Raw genomic sequence first — 22,729 nt, 5'->3', positions numbered from 1 at the left:
GAATATCAACGGAAATTTAAAATTAAATAGATTTAGCCTGCAGAATACAAGGTTGGAAAAGAGTATATGGTTTAAATATGGAGCTGTTCAAGCATGGAGGACTCTTCTTCAAACTTCGCTTCCTCCATTTCATAAATATGTGCTGCAGACAATATTGAGGATCCCAGAAGTGGCTACAGTCAAATCTCTTTTCAAGAAGGGATATGAATAGTCCAGTCACTATATACCTTGGTGCTTGCAATTTATATTGTAGTTCTGATTTTTTAAAATATTATTTGGATACATGAGAAAAGTCCAGAACCAATTTCTTTATGCGAAATTTCCTTGTGCTAGATACAGAGTGGCCCAAAAACCTAGTATTATCAGTTCATTTTCCAGTTTTCAGCTATTTCTGCCAAATCCAGGAATCGGACGGAAAACATTGCTCTATCTTTTGTTTTAGATTATACAATTCTGAATAAAATGAGATCATTCGGAACTCTCTATCTCCAATAAGTACTGAGTTATGATTTTTCAAAAATAAGTAAAATTAAAATAAAGAATCTGATGAATTTTATTTTTTGATCAACAATATCTTCCGATTGTTATCATTTATAATTCAAAGTCCTTCTGAGCGTATTTTTGTACTCTACAATCGAAGACCAGGTAGAGCGCGCTATCTCATATAGATTTCTAGGTACACCTGACAACAATGCTCCTTGTGTTGTGAAAAACAACTAATTTTCAGCTTTAACAATCATCACCTACTACTAGAAATTGGCCATTTTTGTGTACGGTATTACAATTTGGGCTTAAGTACACTCAACAATAAATTTTTCACTTTTCGTCCGAATTTGACTCATGCTGCTTGATTTTGGACCGCCTTGACGAGCCGAGAAGAATGAAGTACGATGAGATCCGAGCATTGTATCAAAAGTTATAAGTGTTTGAAATTTTGATCCTTGAGGTCTCCTTATGCGCGCCTCTCCACTAGGAAATACTAAAATGAAGTGCATCTAACGGATGATTCTCATAGAACATAATCTCATGAGCTTATGTCATTGTGCGAAATATCAATGTGAGTACAATTTAGTTGGTGATGATGGTTGAAGCTAAAAATTAGGTGTTTTCACAATACAAGGAGCATTGTTGTCAGGTTTACTTGGAAACCTATATATATGAGATAGAGCACTCTACCTGATCTTAGATTGTAGAACACAAACATAACAAAAATACGCCCAGAGGAAGTTTGAATTATACATGGTAACAATCGGAAGATATTGTTGATTAATAAATAAAATTCATCAAAATCGATTTTTTCTTTCAATTTTACTAATTTTTGAAAAATCATAACTCAGTACTTATTGGAGAAAGAGAGTGTCGAATGATCTCATTTTATTCAGAATTTTATAATCTAAAACAAAGGCGAATTTTTCTGTCCGATTCCTGGATTTAGCAGAAATAGCAGAAAACTGGAAAATGACTGAAAATACTAGGTTTTTGGGCCACTCTGTATCTAGCACAAGGAAATTTTGCATGAAGAAATTGGTCCTGGACTTTTCTCATGTATCCAATTGAATAATTATATAAAGAGATCAGAACTACAATATAAATTGCAAGCACACCTTCTTTTTATGTCTATATTAACTGGATTAAGAAGTTCCTGTGTCAACTGTAGAGGAATCAGCTTGCTAATCACTGCTTACAAAATCTATAGCATGATTTTCAAGGAAAGGATGCAGCCCATAATGGAAGTTCTCCTCCTGAAAGAGCAATGTAGCATTTCTTTCAAAGCGCAATACTTGGGGGCGCATATTGAAATCTCGCCCCGGGCGCCTATTACCCTCGGGGCGGCCCTGGTAATATTGATCTAGCTCACGGTATTTAGATGAAAACGGTAGGGGTCATGAAATGTATGCGCAGTGGCCAGCCAGCTAGATTGCGTCATTGCCACCAACTGAGGTTTTCAACACCTATTGGCAATTTATGAAACTTATTTGTTAAAAACAGATGATTGGATATAAAATGACGTCAGCTCCACCGGAAATTTAGCACAAACATGCGCGTGACACCTACCGTCTTTTTCCATATACCGTGATCTAGCTTATGTGCTCATTATACTCCACGGTATATTGAAGAAGAATTCTTCTTCTAACTACCGTGTTATAGTCTATTAGGCCTATAGCCACAAAAGGGTACGGTATGTCGTAATTCAGTACCGTAGGCCTACCTATCTTCCCATAATGTTCATTTTTTCCAATTTATTATTCAAATTTGTTATTAAGTATGATTCCAACATCAGTATTTATATGCATTTTTTAATAAAATAATACTAATACATCAATTCAGTTTTTACGTGGAAAAGTAATTTGAATTTGGCGGGGACTTTCAATACAGTACAAGGCTGACATGATTATAAAGTAAAAACGATAGCATTATTGAAAAATTATAGATAAATTATGGTGAGAAAATATCAAGAAATAATTCACACTTTATAAAGAAAATGAATTCCATTTTGTTGATAATTTTTAAATGACATTGAATTATTTTTGTGATATCGATGACAACCATGTCATTGTTGATATGGAAACGGAAATTGCCCGGCGTTCGTTCTTCGTTCAATTGTTTTGTCGTCTTCTCTGTATTTTCGTGCTGTTTGCCTGGTGCTTAGGTTATCCATTGTTTTGATATTGTGAAATTTAGTTTAAAGTTGAAATAATCTTGCAAATTTCGCTGTGCATTTAGAATTTAGCTTGAAGATGTCAATCGGAGTTCCTATAAAAGTGTTACATGAAGCCGAAGGGCATATTATCACTTGTGAAACTAACACTGGTGAAATTTACAGAGGGAAACTAATAGAGGCGGAAGATAATATGAATTGTGAACTTTCAGGAACAAAAGTTACATACCGCGATGGCAGGACAGCTCTTTTAGAGCATGTATATTTGAGAGGTTCAAAAATAAGGTTCTTTATATTGCCAGACATGCTAAAAAATGCTCCTATGTTCAAAAAACAAGCCAAGGGACAAGCAACTGGAAGCAGGGGCAAGTCGGCAATCATTAGAGCACAAGGTAATTTCATTTCTGAAAATTTAAATTTTATTAATGTCATAATTATTTATATTAAAATATAATTAGGTTTAGGTTATAATATACCGTTAAACCGAGGTGACTTTGTTTCAATTTTGGAAAGTTGAGATTTTAAACCGCTTAAGTAATCAATAGGCCTAATTACTTGAGTTGCAAAAAATCTCTTGCAATATTTTTTATTCTATTCTGCAATATTTTAAGAGTATTTTTCATTAAAAAAGTTATTATTTTTCTCCACTTTAACAAAGAAATATTTTTTTTGAAATTCAGAGATAATGACAACAACTTAGGGGTTGGGGTGACTTCGTCTCACTTCGAAAAATACCGGTATATGGAAAAAAGTTAATTTTCAAGAGTTAGACAAAGTGAAACCATCTGTTAACCTTTAAAATAATTAATGGCATTAATAACAAATGAAATCTATTTTAAAAATTTACAAATTATTTTTAAAAAAAAATTTAGTTTCTGCTAGATCTATTTTATCGTCGAAGCATGTTGGCTCCAGCTGCAGAATCAGCTAAAAATATTAACTTTGTATTAATCTCAAGAAAGGTGATTAGCCTATTTTGTTTTATCAGGTAGAATACATGATATTATTATTTATTAGATTTTGAATTGTATTTGCATCATATCCTGCATAATATCACAATTTTTATACTGGGACAGAGTCTTCTCAAGTTTGAGATAGCTGTGTTGAGCCCTGACAAGGGCTGTTTTGGCCCATTCGACCGGGAGACATTTGTGTCCGGTCAGCTTTTCTGAGGCTTACACCGTGGGGCACCTCAGTTACTTTTTGCAGTGACAAAATTAATAATTTCCCTGTGCTACATCGCCAATATCCAACCAATACCAATACCCCCCGGGACGCAGAATGTTATTTTTATTAGGAGCCGCTTGGTTGGTGTAAGAAAGAGGGTACGAAGGATGTTGGTCATGAGGCACCAGGAAGGGCTGATAGGGGTGTAGAGGGAGAAAAAGCAGGTGTGTGGAAAAGGGGGAAAAAGGTATGATAATAGGTGGCGGGGGGGAAATGAGGAGGTTTCAAATCATCAACCTGGCTCTGGCAGATGTTATGCCGGTCCGCTATGGCGGTTATGTTCCGTTTTTGTTCACTTGACTTTAGCCTTTTCAAGTCAAGCTATCCAGCCGCACCGCGAGGAATTGGAACACTTAATTGAGGATCCAAATGGAGAGGTGCCAGAGACACTGCTTGGCCGCCGGCAGTGGTGCTGTTTGAACAGGTTCCGGACTACTGGAAGATGCGCCCAGTCTCTTGCCTTATGGGGCTTTACATCTGACCCATACTGTGAATGTGGCGAGATACAGACAATCGAGCACTTGATTTCAAACTGCCCTCTGTTCCCATGTGAGGGAGGATTGCAGGAGGTGCATGCGGCAAGTGATATGGGGCTTAAATGGATCGAAGGAGTATTACAGAGAATTGACATTTGAGGCAGATGCCATTCCATAATATATGCAGTAATACTGCATATAGCATACTGTCCTTCAATGTACATCTTTAATGTAATTTTTGTTTTGTGTTTTTTTAAATTATGACAAGTCACTTCTGACGCTTCCACATGCTGGCCCATAAAGCATAAGCTTATATACAGAGTGTCCCACCAAGGTTGTAACAGCCGTTAACCATAGATTCTACTGGACATTTCTAACAAAAACTGTTCAGTAAACTTTTTTCCTATCGACCTTATTTTTCGATATTTTCAGAATATGCAGCCTACTTCTGGTCATTAAATACTCAATAGCTCGAAAACTAATGGTCGAATTTCAATTTCAAGGGTATTTTTGGAAAGAGAAAAACATTTCAAACAAGATTAATGTAATTTTATTCGTTGTAAGATATTTTGTAGTTTTTATTAGGACTTAAACTTGAAAAAATGCTATTCTTCAAATTCAAAGTGAAATTTCAAACCGTTTTTTCTCGGTCTTTCTCCGGGTGATTATAGTGGTTTCAATATCTCAAAAACCTCTCCATTTCATAAGCTTTCGAATGAGTATAAATTCGAAAAGGTAAGTTCCATGATAAAGTGTTCAAAACTGCTAATATATCTGGAATGAACACCTTCAAAATGAGGAAATTCACAAACAGCAAGCATAAAGTGGTGATCCTAGGGTGAAATCACCTGATTTCTCTCTGACAATATTCACAAGTTTTAATCAATATTTTAACAATATGAATTAAAAATATTCTTAAATAATAAATTGTAAGTAAATAATAATATTAAGTGAAATCATTGAGAAAAAATACACGTAATTCTTGCATTATCGAATCTGATGAAATCTACATCCAGTTCTAGTACTGATAGCTCTTATAGAAGGCAGTGGCAATTATCGATTGTAGATCCTCGATAATGATCAGGGCTACCTACGGCTACAATGTTGAACATCGATTTTGGTTACCTAACAGAGATAGGAGATAAACCTATTTTAATACTTTTCCGCGAGGTGGGACAAAGTCACCCGGGGTGGACAAATTCACCCCGGTCGACGGTAGTTTTTTTTGGCTACTTTTAATATAAATCTGATTACCCTTTTTAATTATTTCATCACAATAAAAAATCATTTAAAATGACACTCAGTTTTATATTTTTATTTATAATAGACCTAGGCCTATACAGTTATAGTTCATACAGTGGAAAAAGATAGGAGAATAGCGATGCCAAATCTCTGCTTGCCACTGCCTTCTATAAGACCTTTCAGTACTAAAACTGGATGTAGATTTCGTCAGATTCGATAATGCAAGAATTACATGTATTTTTTATCAATGATTTCACTTAATATTATTATATACTTTATTATAATATAATAATATTATATATAATAATTATTATTACTAATATTATTAATATAATTTATTATTTAAGAATATTTTTAATTCACTGGTCATAAATATGTAATAATATAAATAGGTTGCCATTCACTCTTCAATGAGTGAAAAAATTATTTTTGAGTTTAATTTCTACCTAATGTCCTCTATTGGAAACGATGCAATCATTCAATCAATCAATAGTTTACAATAACACTTTGCAGCATTGACTGCTATTTTGTCAAATTTATACAAAATTATTTGTCTTTGAGCAAGGCTGGCCACTAACGACAGGACATGCATGACATTAAACATTTGTGTACTCACATGTTTCCATACATTGTTTTGTCATAACAGAAAAAGGCTTCAAACAACATTTAGTCATGCATGTTTATCATGCACATATGTGATGAAAAACCTCTGCATTCTAGGCTTTATTGATCAGTAATGAATTCATAACAGATTCAAAATTAGAATAAATAGTTCAACATCTGACAACAGAAACATAAGAAGAAAAACACTAGTCATATGATGATTCAATATCATCACATTCTTCCCGTCTTTAGGAATTCAATGAATAGTCTTTCAAATAAGAAGGCATTTTGCGCTCTCTATAAGATCTTCGCAGGGTGCCATCAGGAGGCTCTTCTTCATCACTGAGGGGGAATCCTGTATTTGTTTCATCTTGATTTTCATGATAATTTTCTTGATTGTTCTCAGGCTCTGCGTGATCACTAAGGCTTGATCCTGCATTTGTATCATCTTGATTTTTATCGTTATCTTCTTGAATGCTCTCTTCTCCTCGAGGGGCAAGGTTTTTCAATGATACAGTTGTCTCTCTTCCATCACTAAGCCGTACCTTGGCATATTGTGGGTTGATTTGAAGAATATCCACCTCCTCGACCAATGGATCGAATTTACTTCTTCGTATAGGTACTTTCATTAGGACTTTGTTTGAAGGGGCAAGCCAGGTTGGAAGTGCTATACCATTAGATGATTGTCTATAGTGTCGGAACATCCTATCATGTGGCGTCTCATTAGTAGCCGTGCACAATAGGGATCGAATAGAATGTAGAGAATCTGGGAGCACAGATTCCCAATCAGATACATCCAAATTTCTATGCTTCAATGTAAGAGACACTGTGCGCCAAATTGTACCATTTTCTCGTTCGATTTGGCCATTTCCTGGTGCGTTATAAGGTGATGACATGGAAGTGGCTACTCCTCGATTATGAAGGAATTCCTGCAGCTCTCTGGATTTGAAAGAGGTTCCATTGTCAGTATGTACATAAGAAGGTAAACCAAATGTGGTAAACAAGTTCACAAGGCACTGAATTACAGTTGATGAATTCATATTCGGACAAGGGTATGCAAATGGAAACCTAGAGTACTCATCAATTATTGTCAACAAATATTTGTTTTTAGTTTTTGATGGAAGAGGACCCTTGAAGTCCATGCTTAATCTTTCAAATGGATGTGTCGCCTTTATGAGAGTAGATTTCAATTTCTTGAAAAATTGAGGTTTTATGGCATTACATGTTTGACATGAAGAAGTCATTTTTCTGACATCCTCAACTGAATAGGGTAAATTATGAGTTCTTACCCAATGAATCATTCTGGTTACTCCAGGGTGACACAAGTCATAGTGTAGGGAGTGTAATTTATCGGTTTGAGTTGCATTACACACTCTGGAAAGTGCATCTGCTACTTGGTTGTCCTTTCCTGGTCTGTAAATTATTTCGTAATTGTAGCATGACATCTCCAATCGCCATCGTTGTATTTTTTCATTTTTTATTTTATTTTGATGAGTCATATCAAACATGAATGATACAGAGCGCTGGTCAGTGATAATTTTGAAGAATCTTCCAAGTAAGAAATGTCTCCACTTTTTAAGAGCACACACAATAGCAAAAGCCTCTTTTTCAATGGATGAATGTTTACGCTCACTATCATTCAGCTTCTGAGAAAAGAATGCTACTGGACGTCCACACTGTGATAGGACAGCTGAAATTGAAAAATCAGATGCATCTGTTTCAACCACAAAAGGTTCAAAGTCGTCAATTGTACTAACTACTGCCTTAGAAATCTCAGTTTTGAGTTGATTGAAGTCAGCTATAGCTTCAGAAGTCAAAGGAAAGGTCTTTGCTGTAAGAAGCCGTTTAGCTTTATCTGAATAGTTGGATATCCATTTGGAATAGTGTGCAAACATTCCAATTGTTCGCTCAAGAGCCTTTCTATTATCTGGGGGTGGAAGATTGAGCAATGGTTTCAGACGTTCAGGGTCAGGAGAAATTGTCCCATTTTCAATTTTATAGCCAAGCAAGCTTATTGAAGTAAGTGAATATTTGCTTTTTTCTGTATTGATTGTAAAATTATATTTTTGTACTGCATCTAAAAATTTTTTGAGATTCAAATCATGTTCCTTCTGATTCTTACCACATATTGTCACATCATCCAGGTATGCATATGTTTTTTCAAGTTTTTCATTATTAATAACATTATCAATGACTCGCTGAAAAGTGGGTACACCATCTGTCAGACCAAAAGCAAGCCTTCGAAATTGATACAAACGGCCACATGCCTCAAATGCAGTGAAAGGTCGATCTGTTTCTCGTAGAGGTACCTGGTGGTAAGCGCTTTTCAAGTCAATAGTGGTGAATACAGAGTTTTTTGAGACCTTAGAAACAATATCTTCAAGACTAGAAAAATTAGTAAAAAAAAACACATTTTCATCATGCATATTCATCATCAGCGAGAGGCTTCTAACATAAAATAAACAACCAATAACAATATAAAACACTGGAAAATTACAAATTGTAATGGAAAAATAATTCAATCTCAAATAGAGCAACTCAAAGCGTTTCGCTGTGATGACAAAATAATGACTGTATGACTATTGTGTATTATGCATGTTCTACCGTTAGTGGCCAAACTTAATTTTTCCTTCACTACTCTATTCGAGGTTAATTATTTTTAACATTGTTATCAGTAATTTTTTAGTAGTTTATTTATTGTTATAGGTTGTTCATTGTATGTTAGAAACTGCTGTCAAACAGCCGTTTTTTGTTCGAAACCTCTCATTGATGTCCTGTCATTAGTGGCCAGCCTAACACTTTTTTTTTAAATTTCAGCTCGTGGCCGAGGTCGAGGTGGGACTTCCAGCTACAAAACTGGGTCTTTCGGCGGCAGAGGTGGATGGCAGGGGCGGGGAGGGGGAGACGGACCTGGTTCTTCACGCCAATGAGAGTTCAACCTTCCTCTTCCAACTCAATTCAAAGGTTCATCATATACCTTTCCAGTATAGTCTCTCATGTACCATTGGATCTCTTGGGTCTCTCCTGTGTCTTTTGCTTTCATTTAGATCCTAATTTATCAAGGTGTGTAAAGACTTATGTGCCACAAACCCGCACATTTCGCTTTTCATCAACTGATGCTATGCTTAATTATATTTGCATCTGTTCAGTTACAGTAAGATGCTTTATAATAATAATAATAATAATTTTATTAATGGAGACAAGAGGATGAACCCATTTTGCCTCCTTCACACAATACAATATTTTCAACACATTATAGAATGTAAAATACAAGAAGATAAAAAAATGGAGAAATATACAAACAATATGAAATACTACAATAATAATCATTGAAGTAATCGTTTACAATAATCTGACTCCCATATTTATTTATTTATTTATTAGAACAGTCACAAACACGATATTTGGAAAGAGAAACAGGCAATTGCCCAAAACTTCAATTCCTTGATTTTGGCACATAAATAGTCCAAAGTGAGGTTAAGTTTAAAATTTCTGATTTCACCAAAGATTAACACTTAGAGAATACGTATTCGAGATATGACTGATGAATTTTGAATTTCGAAGGGTTGATAAGAGCCGGAAATAACACTAAACAATCTGAAAGTTTTAATAATAATGAAAATAAACTTGAAAATTTTGAGCAGAAAATTAAAACTACTATCATTGCAACTATCAACTGATTTTTTACGTTATAATAATTGATTATAAAACAAAATAGAATCAAATAATAATAAAAGAGAAAAATAAAAAGAGAAAAAAAGAAAGAATTAAGAGAGAAAGAATGTCTGTGTAAAACTAAGAATGAAAGGAAATGATTAATTAAATAAATAATAATACGGCTAGCAATGGTATTGACATAAATATATATTAGCCTAATTTTTGATAGCAAATAGGATGAATCAATTTTATTTTTAGTAAATTATAAAAAAAATAAGTGATTTGACATCGCGTCTTGATTTCAAAAAAGTAATATCGTACTCATTTCTAAGTGAATTGGAAGGATGACCAAAGGGACAAAAGATATTATGCTTTCGGTAATAAATGCATCTCAAAAATTTGTTCTGTAAACGTTCCAATAGGTAAATCTGTTCATTATAATATGGATTCCAAATTTCGCATGCATATTCTAACAGGCTTCTCACAATTGACTTATATAGAAGTATGAAAGGCTAGCTACATCACTGAAGGGCGAACAAGTCCTCAAGATGAATCCCATCTGCTGATTTGCTCTATTAACTGTGTACTCAACATGTGAGTTGGAAGAGAGGTCAGAGCTAAATACCACCCCCAGGTCCTTGAACAATTCCACCCTTTCCAATGGGATACCACTAATAGAATATACAGGGTGGGTGAAAAGTCTGAGAACGGCTTAATATCTCATATACAAAGGTAATTTGATGGTGGGTGTGATTGGGGATCCTACTCAAATTGAAAAAACTACTTTATAATGACTTTAAAAATCTGGTCCGCCATCATGGATCCGCCATATTGAATGCAACTTTATTTTTTTAAATAGGAAGGTGGTCATGCAATACATGATTTCGATAGGGAATTTCAAGAAAAAAATGAATGGCGGAAACCGCATATCGATATCTCAAACCGTTTCGAATATATTCACATTATTAATCAATACTATTCTAAGCAGAAAAGAGAGAAAAAAGTCTGAGAACGGCTTAGTATCTCATAAAAAAGTGATTCCAAGGTGGGTGTGATCGGGGATGTTACTCGAATTGAAAATACTACTTTACTATTTCTTTAAAAATCTGGTCCGCCATCTTGGATCTGCCATATTGAATGTAACTTCATTTTTTCAAATAGGAAGGTGGTCGTGTGATACATGATTTCGATACGGTACTCTATGTAAAGCATAGGAGTGAACACTGAAACAGTACGGTCAAGTCTCGATTTCTGTGCGCCACCATTTTAATTAAATGCATTAAAATAATGCAACACTCTGAAGATTGAAGCTATCGTCGCCGCTCCAACATGTTTCACTCTTACTGATGTGAGATGAATAAATAAAGTGTTTTCTTAACTATCTCTACCTTAACTATACAGGGTGGGTGAAAAGTCCGAGAACGGCTTAATATCTCATACACAAAGATAATTTGATGGTGGGTGTGATTGGGGATCCTACTCAAATTGAAAAAACTACTTTATAATGATTTTAAAAATCTGGTCCGCCATCTTGGATCCGCCATATTGAATGCAACTTCATTTTTTTAAATAGGAAGGTGGTCGTGTGATACATTATTTCGATACGGAATTTCAAGAAAAAAATGAATGGCGAAAACCGCACATCGATATCTCAAACCGTTTGGAAGATATTCACATTATTAATCAATACCACTCATGAATTTAATTTCTGATTTGCATGGTACTTATTGAATATCTTCTGAACGGTTTGGGATATCGATGTGCGTTTTTCGCCATTCATTTTTCCTTGAAATTCTGTATAGAAATCATGTATCGCATGACCACCTTCCTATTTAAAAAAATATAATTGCATTCAAAATGGCGTATCCAAGATGGTGGACCACATTTTTAAAGTCATTATAAAGAGGTTTTTTCAACTTGAGTAGGATTCTCAATCACACCCACTGTCAAATTATCTTTGTGTTTGAGATATTAAGCCGTTCTCGGACTTTTCACCCACTCTGTATTATTATGAAGAGCGGTTTGCCGGGTGAAACTCATGAATTTGCATTTACATTTGCTTTACTATGCTTATTATAAATGTATTTGTACAGAAACATGCTGTGCTATCTGTATTTTCACAGATATAATAAGCCTAGCACGAGCTGTTGAAAAGACAAATGTGCTTGTTTGTGGCGCATAAGTCTGTATGTACCTTAAGGAATGATGTTATGTAAAGATGGGGCTTAGTTTGTGCATATCCACGTTCGGCTGCGTATGCAATTAGTCAAAATAGCAACTTTCCAAACAATAAATCCTACCTATTTGCATCATATTCACTCAGTTGATATCGTATGTCGTTCCATTTAATATTACAATAATCCTTATACTGATACGATAGAAATTGAATGAGTAACGTACGATACAAATAGGTATGATTTATTGTTTTGGATATTTGCTATTTTGACTAATCGCATACGCAGCTGAACGCCGCGAATATGCACAAAAGAAAACCCACCTGGATGGTTCCATTACTTGTGAAATCGAGACAGATAGGCTACTGTAATTTTATTCGATATTATTTGAAAAATTTGATTTTGTGAGTCCAACCTTCTCAATACAGTCTCTCATGTGTGTTTCAGGTTCATATAACGAAATGATATTGGATAAGTTAGTGTGAATGGATTTCATAATAGACACTGTGAACCTTCATTTATTTTCTATTATATGTGACCAATTTGATTTTATTAGTGTTTAAGTGTTGAGTATATTCGTGTTACTTTTCTATCATCTTCAACCGTGATGATTATCGATGAATAAATATTTTTACTAGAACAAATGATTCAATTTCATGCAGCCTTAAAAATGTATAAAAACATTTTTATAATATCTCATTTGGAGCTCTAGTTAAATACTTGAATAAATGAGAACATTTTAAAATTTTTCTATTTGTACAAAAAGTTTCCGTTATGTATATTTTATAGCTTTAACCGTTTGATTAAAACTTGATTATTCTACTCGATGTGGGTGTGTGTTATCCTAGCTGTATTTGATGTAGGATGTTTGCATTGATTGAAGATTTATGATTAACCATTTCTAATCAAGAGAGCTTCAATCAGTGCAGTGGTCTGTATTGATTACAACTATAGTAATGTCCACGTTATAATGGTAGTGGAGAAAGATAGAAGAACAACGTTGCCGTATCTCTGCCTTGTCAATGCCTTCTATAGACGGTAGCTGATACAGGTTTATTGATGTAATATTAACTGTTCATTCTCGTTTTATAATAATCAATTATATTTTATTAAACAAGGAATTATATTTTTCAATAAATTCATAATGATTTTTTATAATTAAGATAAAATATTTTGTTAATTAATTATTAATTTTACATTGTTGAAAGACGATCTGGCAACAGAGCAAAGAGAGTAAGGATAGCGCTATCCGCTTTGTTGAATGATAGACAAGGATAGCAATACAATTGCTAATCAAACACTGTCATTATAACGTGGACCTCACTATATGACAATGTACCCTATTCTGACTGATGGTGATGCCTTTGTCAGTTTTAGATTTGTGCGTAATAAGATGAGAAATGAAACTACATATTTATAGGTGGGTTATGAACCTCTGATGAATGGATTTTAATCTCACAACTGATCAAGCGGTCACCCATCTGATGGGAGTAAGGCCAAGCCACATGAGACGTTTTCCAGATGAGTCAGCTGGGCAGGAAGCTCTCCGATTATCAGCTGATTCCTGAACGCCAACTTAATCAGCCAATTGGAGAGATTGGTCTGCCCTGGCGACTTGTTTGAAAAACGCCTCATGTGGCTTGGCACTAATTTTGTAGTTTCCATCCATGACAGGTGATAGCCAAAAAATATTTCCTTAGATGATAAAATAAAGCATTTACTGAGATGGCTGTAGATAGTTTTTTTAATGGTTTTGCAACTCAACTATTAATTTCAATTTAAGAAATTTTTGTATGGTGCTGTCTGAAAATTTGTCCACGAGGTTACCTATCTCATCCTATTCTAGGGTACGAACAGAACAGTCAGGCCGTTGTGTAGCTTTTGATAGCGATCGACCTTCATGTAACACAAACACTAAGTAAAGCGGCCCATAGACGAACATCTTGGTTGGCAACCTAGTTGCCATCTTGCTGTGTTGGAGTAGATGTTGTACGTCTGTGGGCAGGTTGGCGGTTGTAGCAACCGGTTGGTCCAACGGTTGGTGTGAGATCAAATAGTTTTGATTTTCTGTGGGCGGAGCTTAATGTTGGCAACCAAGTTGGAGCATCTGTGGTGAAGTTGACAACACAGCTCACAACCTCAGTGCTCAGTAATTAAATGGAGTCGTAGTTTCGTGTTCGTTGTAGTTGTTTGTTTCGTATTGTCAAAGTCTGGTTGCTTTTTATGTGAATATTCCATGTTTAATAATCTATTTTATAGTTTTTAGTGTGAAATAGACATATTTTTACTGAAATTTGTTGCTTTGAAATTCGTATTTTCATAGTGCGTGATGTCTATTCTAAATCAGCCTATCTGGACAGAGTTTTTTGAAACTTTAAAAGAACTGCCAGAACTATGGAAAGTAAAATCAGAAGTGTTCAGACAGAAATAAGAAAATAAATGCTTGGCTGAAGCTGTTAGAAATTTATCAGCAAATAGAACCAAACTCAAACGTTAATAGTTTAAAGAAACGTGTTGCGAATATAAAAACATGCTATTGATGTAATTGCACATCTCATTATAGTGTCCTGCTTTTCAATAAATGGTCGCACTTTATTCAACAAATCATCATAGGTCGCATTATCCATTCTCAAGAAGTTTTTCAAATCTTCAGGGCAGAGGTGCGAAGTTCAATTAATAAATTTGAATGTGAAAACTTACGACGTTGTAAGTACCATTCCTTTGACCACAATTTTCTTCTCTTCCTTTTAGGAACAACCAATTCCTCAACATCGTCACATAGCTTATCTAATACAATAAAAGACAAGAGATCGCTCATTTTCTGCGTAGCCTACAATACTTGCGCTGTGTACATTACACTGACATGTTGATCGGGAAATGAAGTTGGCAAAGCCAGGTTGACCGTCTGTGGGAGACAATGGCCAACCAAGTTGGCAACCGAGTTGTTCGTCTATGGGCCGCTTAAAGCAGAGGAGTGAACAGTACGTTCAAGCACAGAGGAAAGAAACACTACGTGCTTATGCTTATTCCGTGGTTCAAGTCTCAATTTCTGTGCGCCACCATTTAATTACATGCATTAGAAAATGCAATACTTTCAAGCTTGAAGTTATCGTTACCTCTCCACTATGTTGCACCCTTACTGATGTGAGATGAATGAATAAAGTATTTTCTTAACTATCTCAACCGTCATTCATTATATTGATTTATGGTGAATTTTATATCAATGACGAAATCTATCCGGCAAGCGCTGGATATCCTGTTTATGAATAAAACTTTCTGAATTACTGAGCTTTAGTTGATAAGGGTATGATAATATGTGCAAGTGCAAGCATTGGTCATGCATGGTGAGAAACAAAATCTGGAAAAAGCGATACAAACTCAAGCTGAACGCGTGCACTTGTTAGTTGCGTACAATGTGAGCAGCTATAGACAAGTCACAACATGCTTTGATGGCTCTCCAAAGCAGCTCTCTCTGCTTTGATGGCTCAACATGTTTTTGGCTCATGCATGATCTGACGTGCCCTTGATCTGACGATACGCTTCCAATGTGACCACACCTCAACTCTTGCCGAGTGCCTCCAAATGATGACGTGCGCGAGAGTGATGTCACCACTCACCTTCACTAATCAAATCAAATCATTTATTGTCACACAACATTTAAATGTTACAACGTCATAATTAACAAGAAAACATCAGTTTAAAAATCGTTTATAAATAAAGAAATCTTCAACGTTATAAAACATTCATTAACCAGTACTTTTTTTACATATTTACAGAAACTATTAAAGCTCATTCTTTTGATAATTTCAGGCAAAGCGTTATTAAGTTTTTTGACAAGTATTGCCAGTTTTTTGAGAGCTTGTAAACTGACAATACTCGACACTTATATTATTCCTATTTCTTGTGTTATGTTGGTGTATACTAAAGTTAACATCATATTCATTTTTGGTTTTCTCCACTGAAATCAAGCATGACAATACATACAAAGATGGCAGTGTTAATAGTCTGAGTTCAAGAAATAATGATTGCATGGAGTACGAGGAGCCTTGTGGCAAATTATTCTCACTGCTTTCTTTTGACATTTAAACAAGATGTCAGTAGTTGAGCCATTTCCCCACAGCTGGATTCCATATAGCAAAAGGCTATGAATATGGGCAAAATAAACAACCAATTATAACAGACATATCTACAATATTACATAATCTACGTAAAAGGAAGATGTCTTTGTTGATTTTTTATATATTATACTGTATATACGTTATATGGCATTTCCAAGTCAGGTTGGTATCAATTCTCACGCCAAGAAACTTAATTGAGTTTATGTCATTAATGTTTCTGTCAAAGCTAAAAGTATATCCTCTGTTTTCGTGGAATTAATGTTCAATTTGTTTGCTGCACACCAATATTAAATTTTAGGGGTATTATTCAATATTAAAGAATACAAATAAATATTATTCTTATCAGCTACTTTTAAACCCAAGTCATCTGCAAACAAATACGAAGCACTATCGTCATTACAAGAATCAATAATATTAGGCAAATCATTAATATAAACAATGAATAACAGTGGACCAAGAATGGAAGCTTGTGGCACACCGTATTTGACTATTCCACATCTAGAATACTCGCCATTTTTTGAAAACAGGCTACTGTACTCTATTTGTAAGATAGGAATAAATAAGGTATGATCAGTATGATCAACAGTTTCAAACGCTTTGGTCATATCAAAACTTCTAAATTTTACATCTTTATGGTTTTCCACATCGTTGATTGGTACTTCTTTTACAAGCCACAAGTCCCATATCTGTAAAAATTTCAGGAGCTTCGCCCCATCTATGCAAAGTTTGATTTTATATTCCCAATTATCAGGCTTCAGATAAAATTTAAACAAAAAATTCCAAGTGGAAAAGATCAAGCATAAAAATCTCTACAATTAATGTTCAGTAACATTTTCACCTAAAATCGAAAATGAGCTCGAAGATCTAGAAGATTGAGATTATTCAATTTGCAAACTGTTGGCAAGTGTTGATTCTATTAAATCATTCACTATGAAGAGATAGCAGACTTCATGTGTCTGCAGCGTTATTGTACTGTAACCAGCTGGCTTAGATCTTTGAATACTAGACTTGAGATGCAGGTGAACACTAGCGTCAGTTGATCAATTTTCATAATGGCAAGGAAAGTTGTGTGAGTGCGCCACACCAGATTTTTATAATTGTATTATTATAATTTAACTTGGAGCTTTTTTATAGCAGAGCGATAATATTTTCTTAGGTATTCTTGTTTTATCTCTTCACTAGGAGAATTTCTAAGTAAATAATACAGATTTTCACATTTACTCGCATAATTCAGAACTGTCCCAATTGGCTCAGCTTGCCTTCGCTTCAATTATTTGGAGACAAGACACAGAGAAGAAATTCCTTCTACTTTGTGGACAAGACAAGCAAAGGCTAGTGGACCCCTACCAATGATCTCGATGGGGTACTTCTGATTACAATGCAGTGTGGATGGCCATTCAACAAGCAATGTAACAATAGTTATTTGTGCAACTAGTGCGCAAAGTGACAGTTTGCTGCACCTAAAGGCGAGGGCGGAATGGTTTCTTGAGTGCAGCAGAGGAACTTTGTGCACATACGGTATTTCACATTAAATTTTTCCTATAGTTACCATTGAATATGAAAATTGAGTAATTATGGGTAAAATTGCCTGAAATGCATAAAAATGTTTTTCTGTGTAATTTTATTAATAAATAAAATTGAATAATGTAGTAGTAAATGAATGAAGGTGGTGTCACTCATGTGGTGGCTGTCCTCGAACTCTGTGTCCTTAATATTATTATAACGTGCACCACAACAATATATCAGCCCAGTCAGTGCAGTTACCAACTTAATTTTGATTTTGCTGCACTGGTGCTACATATAGCCTACTAACTATTTTGCGTTGCCATGTTGCAAATCTGGAGTGCAGAAAAAATTTTTCCCGCACTAGAGCGGAAAAGTGATTCTTTGCGTTCTGTAATCAGTGCAGGAATGGCCACTTTTCAAGGTAACTAGGAAAAAATAATATCTACATCATTTATAGTGAGGTCCACGTTATAATGGCAGTCTTTGATTAGCAATTGTATAGCTATCCTTGTCTATCATTCAAGAAAGCGGATAGCGCTATCTCTTCCTCTCTTTGCTTTGTTGCCAGATTGTTTTTCAACAATGTACAAATATAATTAATTAACAAAATAATCAATTTTGATTATGAAATCATTGAAAAATATGATTTCTTGCTTGATAGAATATAATTGATTATTCTAAACGAAAATAAACATATAATAATATTACATCAATAAACCAGTATCAGTTACCCCCCATAGAAGACATTAACAAGACAGAGGATCGGCAACGTTGTTCGCCTATCTTTCGCTCTTACCATTACAACGTATACCTCATTATGGAATACACTCCTCAAACAACTAATTTTCATCTACTTTTTATTTGAGCAATTTAAAATTTTGTTCTGTCATGACAAAACACGTTGAGAAATAGTTTCATTGCTTGTTGGTTAATGAAATAAATTCATAAGGCATTGATGTTTCCTGGTACATGGACAGGATTCTTGGAAATCAAGAAGGCCATTGTTTTACTTGCTGTTGCTTTGCGTCTTGCTAGTGTTTCAGGTTAGCTTTTACTTTTTAACTTTTATTCTTTTTAAGTGATATCTGTTATCTTACATCAAATTGTACTATCTGTTTGGATTGTATTTTTTAAACCTGATTACAAAAGGTAATTTCCAACATTTTTTTAGAGATTTTTGTAAAATAACAATTAGTGTAGCATTAACTTAAGCCTGTATTGTTTTGTATGCAACTGATGCTCATTTCCTTTCTTGTAAAATTTACTTGAGCGTACCTAGTTTTAATTAATTTTCATATACCGTAGGCATAAGGCATAATTCATTCAATTAGTTACTTGGACATTCCCACTAATTTTACAAAATGTCTCAAACAGCGTCACTATTTTCTCACAAAAAAATCCGAGAAATTAGGTATGCTGCCAATTTTAACACTGATAGCCTAAAAACGTTTTCAATATTAAAAATAATAGTTGAAGATCTCAATAAATTAGATCAACGTGATTTTAAAATGAAAATTGAGAAAAGTCGAGTCTTTAATTGAGATTTTAATTGTTTTTTTAAACTTTTGATTCTCCAATATTAGCGAACTTTGAGTTTCAAGTGTTCATTATTGTACTTTTATTAATGACGAAATTCATCCAGCATGAAGCTGGTTTACGATTAGTGGAATTGAATAGTCTTCAGAAAAACTTACACAATCCTAAACCTTTAAAAACTAAACTGAGAGCTAAAATCAGCGCTTTGAGCTTAGATTGAAATTTTTATTAATAGTAAGTTCTAGGATTATGCTTCTTGAAAAAATATCCTTTATAGAGCCTAAATGATTAATAATATAGGAAAGTAGAACCCCATAGAGGGGAGAATATAGGACCCAATTTTTACTGGGTCCCACGTTTTATTACCGAAATGATAATGGCAAAAATTTGCAGATTTTTCTTCAAATTTTCAATTTTACTATTAATTTGTGGCGGCACCATGAGTATTAATTCTAATATAGGCCTAATTATAAAATATCTGAAAAATATAATAAACCAAGTTAAAAATGTGTAACTATGATTGTAATAATGACAAAATACTAGAAAAATCGCCTAGAATAATCGTCTAAAAATATCGCAAATTCATTAATTCGTTATTTTTAAAGAATATATTCATTTTGGATAATACGTATATCACTATGAATAATTTCATTATGGATAAATATCACACCAAAAAACAGTAACTCATAAAAAACGTTTATTGTTATGTAGAATATGGGCAAACTACTCTTTTAAACTTCAAAGCGATAGAAAAAATATACATTATTGCTTACCGATATTTTGAATTATGTTAGCCTCTAGATCTATTGAAGACAATTGAATCCTTCAGAATTAAGGCTGAAGGCAAAGGCTAAAAATAACTCGTGATATATAACACGTTCACTCGTGATATTTTTCAAAGTTTTTCGATTTGTATAACATCAAGCTATCAAAATGAAAAAGTTTTCTCAGAACATTTTTTTCCGATCATTACTTTTTGAGATATGAGCGCCTGAAATTTGAATTTTCTGGGAGAGAACATTTCAAATTTGGTAAGATATAAATACATGAGATTTGGAGGATGGATTCTTCATGGTATTGTTGATCTAGTAAAACAAAAATTTTCTGAAAATATCAAATTTTGAAAAAGTTATTCAATTTACCAAAAATAACTCAACTAAAAGTCATTTTTGGTTATTTTTAGTAAATTGAATAACTATCTTAAAAATTGATATTCTCAGAATTTTTTGTTTTTCTAGATCAACAATACCATGAAGAATCTATCCTCTAAATCTCATGGATTTATCTCTTACCGAATTTGAAATGTTCTGTCCCAAATATTTAAACTTTAGGCGCACATATATCAAAAAGTAGTAATGATCAGAAAAAAAATGTTCTCCTGAGAAATCTTTTTCATTTTGATAGCTTGATGATATACAAATCAAAAAACTTTGAAAAATATCACGAGTAGAAAGTTTATTTTTAGCCTTTGCACAGCCTTAAGAAATATATTCAAACTCAATTTCCGTCTAAGCGCACTCAAACCTCAGAAAACAGGATTATGAGAAGACAAAACAGCAATCTTTCCAAAAATGTTTTTTCATCTATTTTTTCTCCTTCAAATCCTGATTTGTGAGGCTTTAGGCTAAAAAGTTGAATCACTCTTCAAAATAATAATAGCAAATACTATGCAATGATGACTCACCTTACATTCACTATTCCATGAATTATAGGGAATCAATAATCAACCCAAAAATCATAATATCATAAAATTTCTTATTCCTTTTGAATTGAATGTTGAAGAATGTAATATCCATGTGGGCATTATTTTTAGACCAATTGCAGAGTTATTGATTAATCTCCCTATTTTTTCTTTCATAGGAGGTCTTCATAAAACACCAAAACATGGCATCCGATCAAGAACAGTACTTCCTGAAATGGCACGATTTCCCAGCAACCGTGGTGAGCTCTTTCAAGCATCTGAGGGATGAGAAGAGCTTCACAGATGTGACATTAGCTTGTGAGGGCCAGATGTGCACCGCGCACCGCATGGTCCTGTCAGCTTGCAGCCCCTACTTCAAGTCCCTCCTGGAGGAGAACATATCCAAACATCCGATAATCATTCTGAAAGATGTGCCCTTCAGTCATCTGCAAGCGATTCTCGAGTTCATGTATGCAGGAGAGGTGAACGTCTCACAGGAGCAGCTCCCCGCCTTATTGAGTACAGCTGATCGCTTACAAATCAAAGGGTTATCCGAGCCTCAACTATCTTAAAGGATAAACGTATGTTGTGCGACTTTTGAAAACTTTGTATAGTATTGTACGAACGTGTGAGTGTGTGTATCCAAGGACTTGTGATGACAATAAAACACGAATCTGATTGGGAAGCGATGAGAAACCTACCATTCAGAGAACTATTGATTGTATTCTATGCAAGGACTCAAACAAATGCACTATTTTGAATTTTATTTTCTTCAAATGATCTTTTATTTTTATCGTATATTTTTATCAATGATAACTATTGATTACTGTATATTTTGTTTTCTTACTTTCAATTTTTCTATCATTTACCAAGTACTTCTCGAATAAACAAAACTATATTATCTCTGATTATTTTGATTCCACAGTACATGTCTGTTTCATATTTTTAAAGCTTTGAATTGTGTGATTAAGGATGTGGAGTGGCAAAGGTAGCTTCAACATGAGAGTTTTAAAAATAGTGCTTAATGGTGCATATTAAAATGGTTGTGCACATACTGGAGAGGTATGTCTTGAGCCTTTTAAACGCTGTATGCATTATTCTCAACTCTGACAAGCTTGACGCTACCTTTGCCACTTCACAATGCTTCCATCTATCGCCCAGTCGCAAGCCAAGCTGGTAAGGTTGACAACATTGGTCTTGCCATCCACACTGCAATGTGACAATTTGTGGACGCTTGCCTGGTATTTGCTCGAAAAAGATCGGAGCGATGTAGGGATGTCAATCCCAAGATCCCGGTCTATACCGTACCTAACAATCCCGGGATTTTTCAGCGTCAATCCCGGGATTTTCAGGATTAGAAATCCTGAATTTGTTAATCGTATTTTTCCAAAAACAATTCAATATAGAATTCATTTAGTATGAGTTTTGCATAACTAATTTATTGTTTTGAGTGTTTGACATTTATTTTGACTAATTTCTACAGGTATAACCTACAGTGTTGCATATACATATACTATACTCTGTACTGGCTAAATAGAATTCGCATTATCGGATCGCATCATTCGCAGAATGATTGTTGATCGGTTGTTTATGCTTCTACGTTGGTTTCTGTTTACACATCACCACAGATACCAGTCTAGACGTCGCAATATTTTCAATAGTGCTGATGTCATTTCCTTGAAATGCACTCAGAACTTTGCAAAGACTTCAAAAATCATAAATAAACAAGCACCATTTATTCACTCTCTGTCTATTTATTCCTCTTCTCTTTCTCCAAGGCCTCTTTCACACGATAGGAGACGTGCAACTTGAACACTGAACAGTGTTCACGTTTTTTTGTCGAAGTACAT

At 34.4% G+C, this 22,729-nt stretch overlaps 2 protein-coding genes across 8 annotated transcripts; both read left to right on the top strand.

Moving 5' to 3' along the window:
* Positions 1-2,398: 2,398 nt before the first annotated feature.
* LOC111044821 (small nuclear ribonucleoprotein Sm D3) lies at positions 2,399-15,206 on the top strand. Of its 6 annotated transcripts, XR_005571994.1 has the most exons (4): positions 2,587-3,051; positions 9,025-9,196; positions 14,790-15,023; positions 15,072-15,206. XR_005571994.1 is itself a non-coding variant. In XM_022330046.2 (3 exons), exons 1-3 carry the CDS (start codon positions 2,974-2,976, stop codon positions 12,501-12,503), a joined length of 243 nt encoding a protein of 80 aa, XP_022185738.2. In that variant the 5' UTR covers positions 2,399-2,973; the 3' UTR covers positions 12,504-12,865. The 6 variants fall into 6 exon arrangements, 4 of the variants coding, with proteins under 4 accessions (XP_022185738.2, XP_039290054.1, XP_039290053.1 ...); XM_022330046.2 differs by lacking the exons at positions 14,790-15,023; positions 15,072-15,206 and adding an exon at positions 12,486-12,865 and having other exon boundaries at positions 2,399-3,051; positions 9,025-9,171; XM_039434120.1 differs by lacking the exons at positions 14,790-15,023; positions 15,072-15,206 and adding an exon at positions 12,486-12,865.
* Positions 15,207-18,552: 3,346 nt separating this feature from the next.
* Positions 18,553-21,782, top strand: LOC111044812 (longitudinals lacking protein-like). Of its 2 annotated transcripts, none has more exons than XM_022330037.2 (2): positions 18,553-18,705; positions 21,059-21,782. In XM_022330037.2, the coding sequence occupies exon 2, from the start codon at positions 21,083-21,085 to the stop codon at positions 21,449-21,451; it is 369 nt and encodes a 122-aa protein (XP_022185729.2). In that variant the 5' UTR covers positions 18,553-18,705; positions 21,059-21,082; the 3' UTR covers positions 21,452-21,782. The 2 variants fall into 2 exon arrangements, with proteins under 2 accessions (XP_022185729.2, XP_022185730.1); XM_022330038.2 differs by having other exon boundaries at positions 18,637-18,811.
* Positions 21,783-22,729: the final 947 nt, after the last annotated feature.

This window comes from Nilaparvata lugens, chromosome 8 (assembly GCF_014356525.2).
Source record: "Nilaparvata lugens isolate BPH chromosome 8, ASM1435652v1, whole genome shotgun sequence".
Taxonomy (NCBI): domain Eukaryota; kingdom Metazoa; phylum Arthropoda; class Insecta; order Hemiptera; family Delphacidae; genus Nilaparvata; species Nilaparvata lugens.
This window is presented reverse-complemented; position numbering and strand designations above follow the sequence as displayed.

What these genes read in the sequence shown, in the direction of transcription:
- LOC111044821 (XM_039434118.1), top strand. Translation starts at nt 2,739, where the DNA reads ATGTCAATCGGAGTTCCTATAAAAGTGTTACATGAAGCCGAAGGGCAT. An exon ending in GGCAATCATTAGAGCACAAG is followed by an intron (nt 3,052 to 9,024) that starts GTAATTTCATTT and finishes TTTAAATTTCAG; the next exon opens with CTCGTGGCCGAGGTCGAGGT.
- LOC111044812 (XM_022330037.2), top strand. Translation starts at nt 21,083, where the DNA reads ATGGCATCCGATCAAGAACAGTACTTCCTGAAATGGCACGATTTCCCA.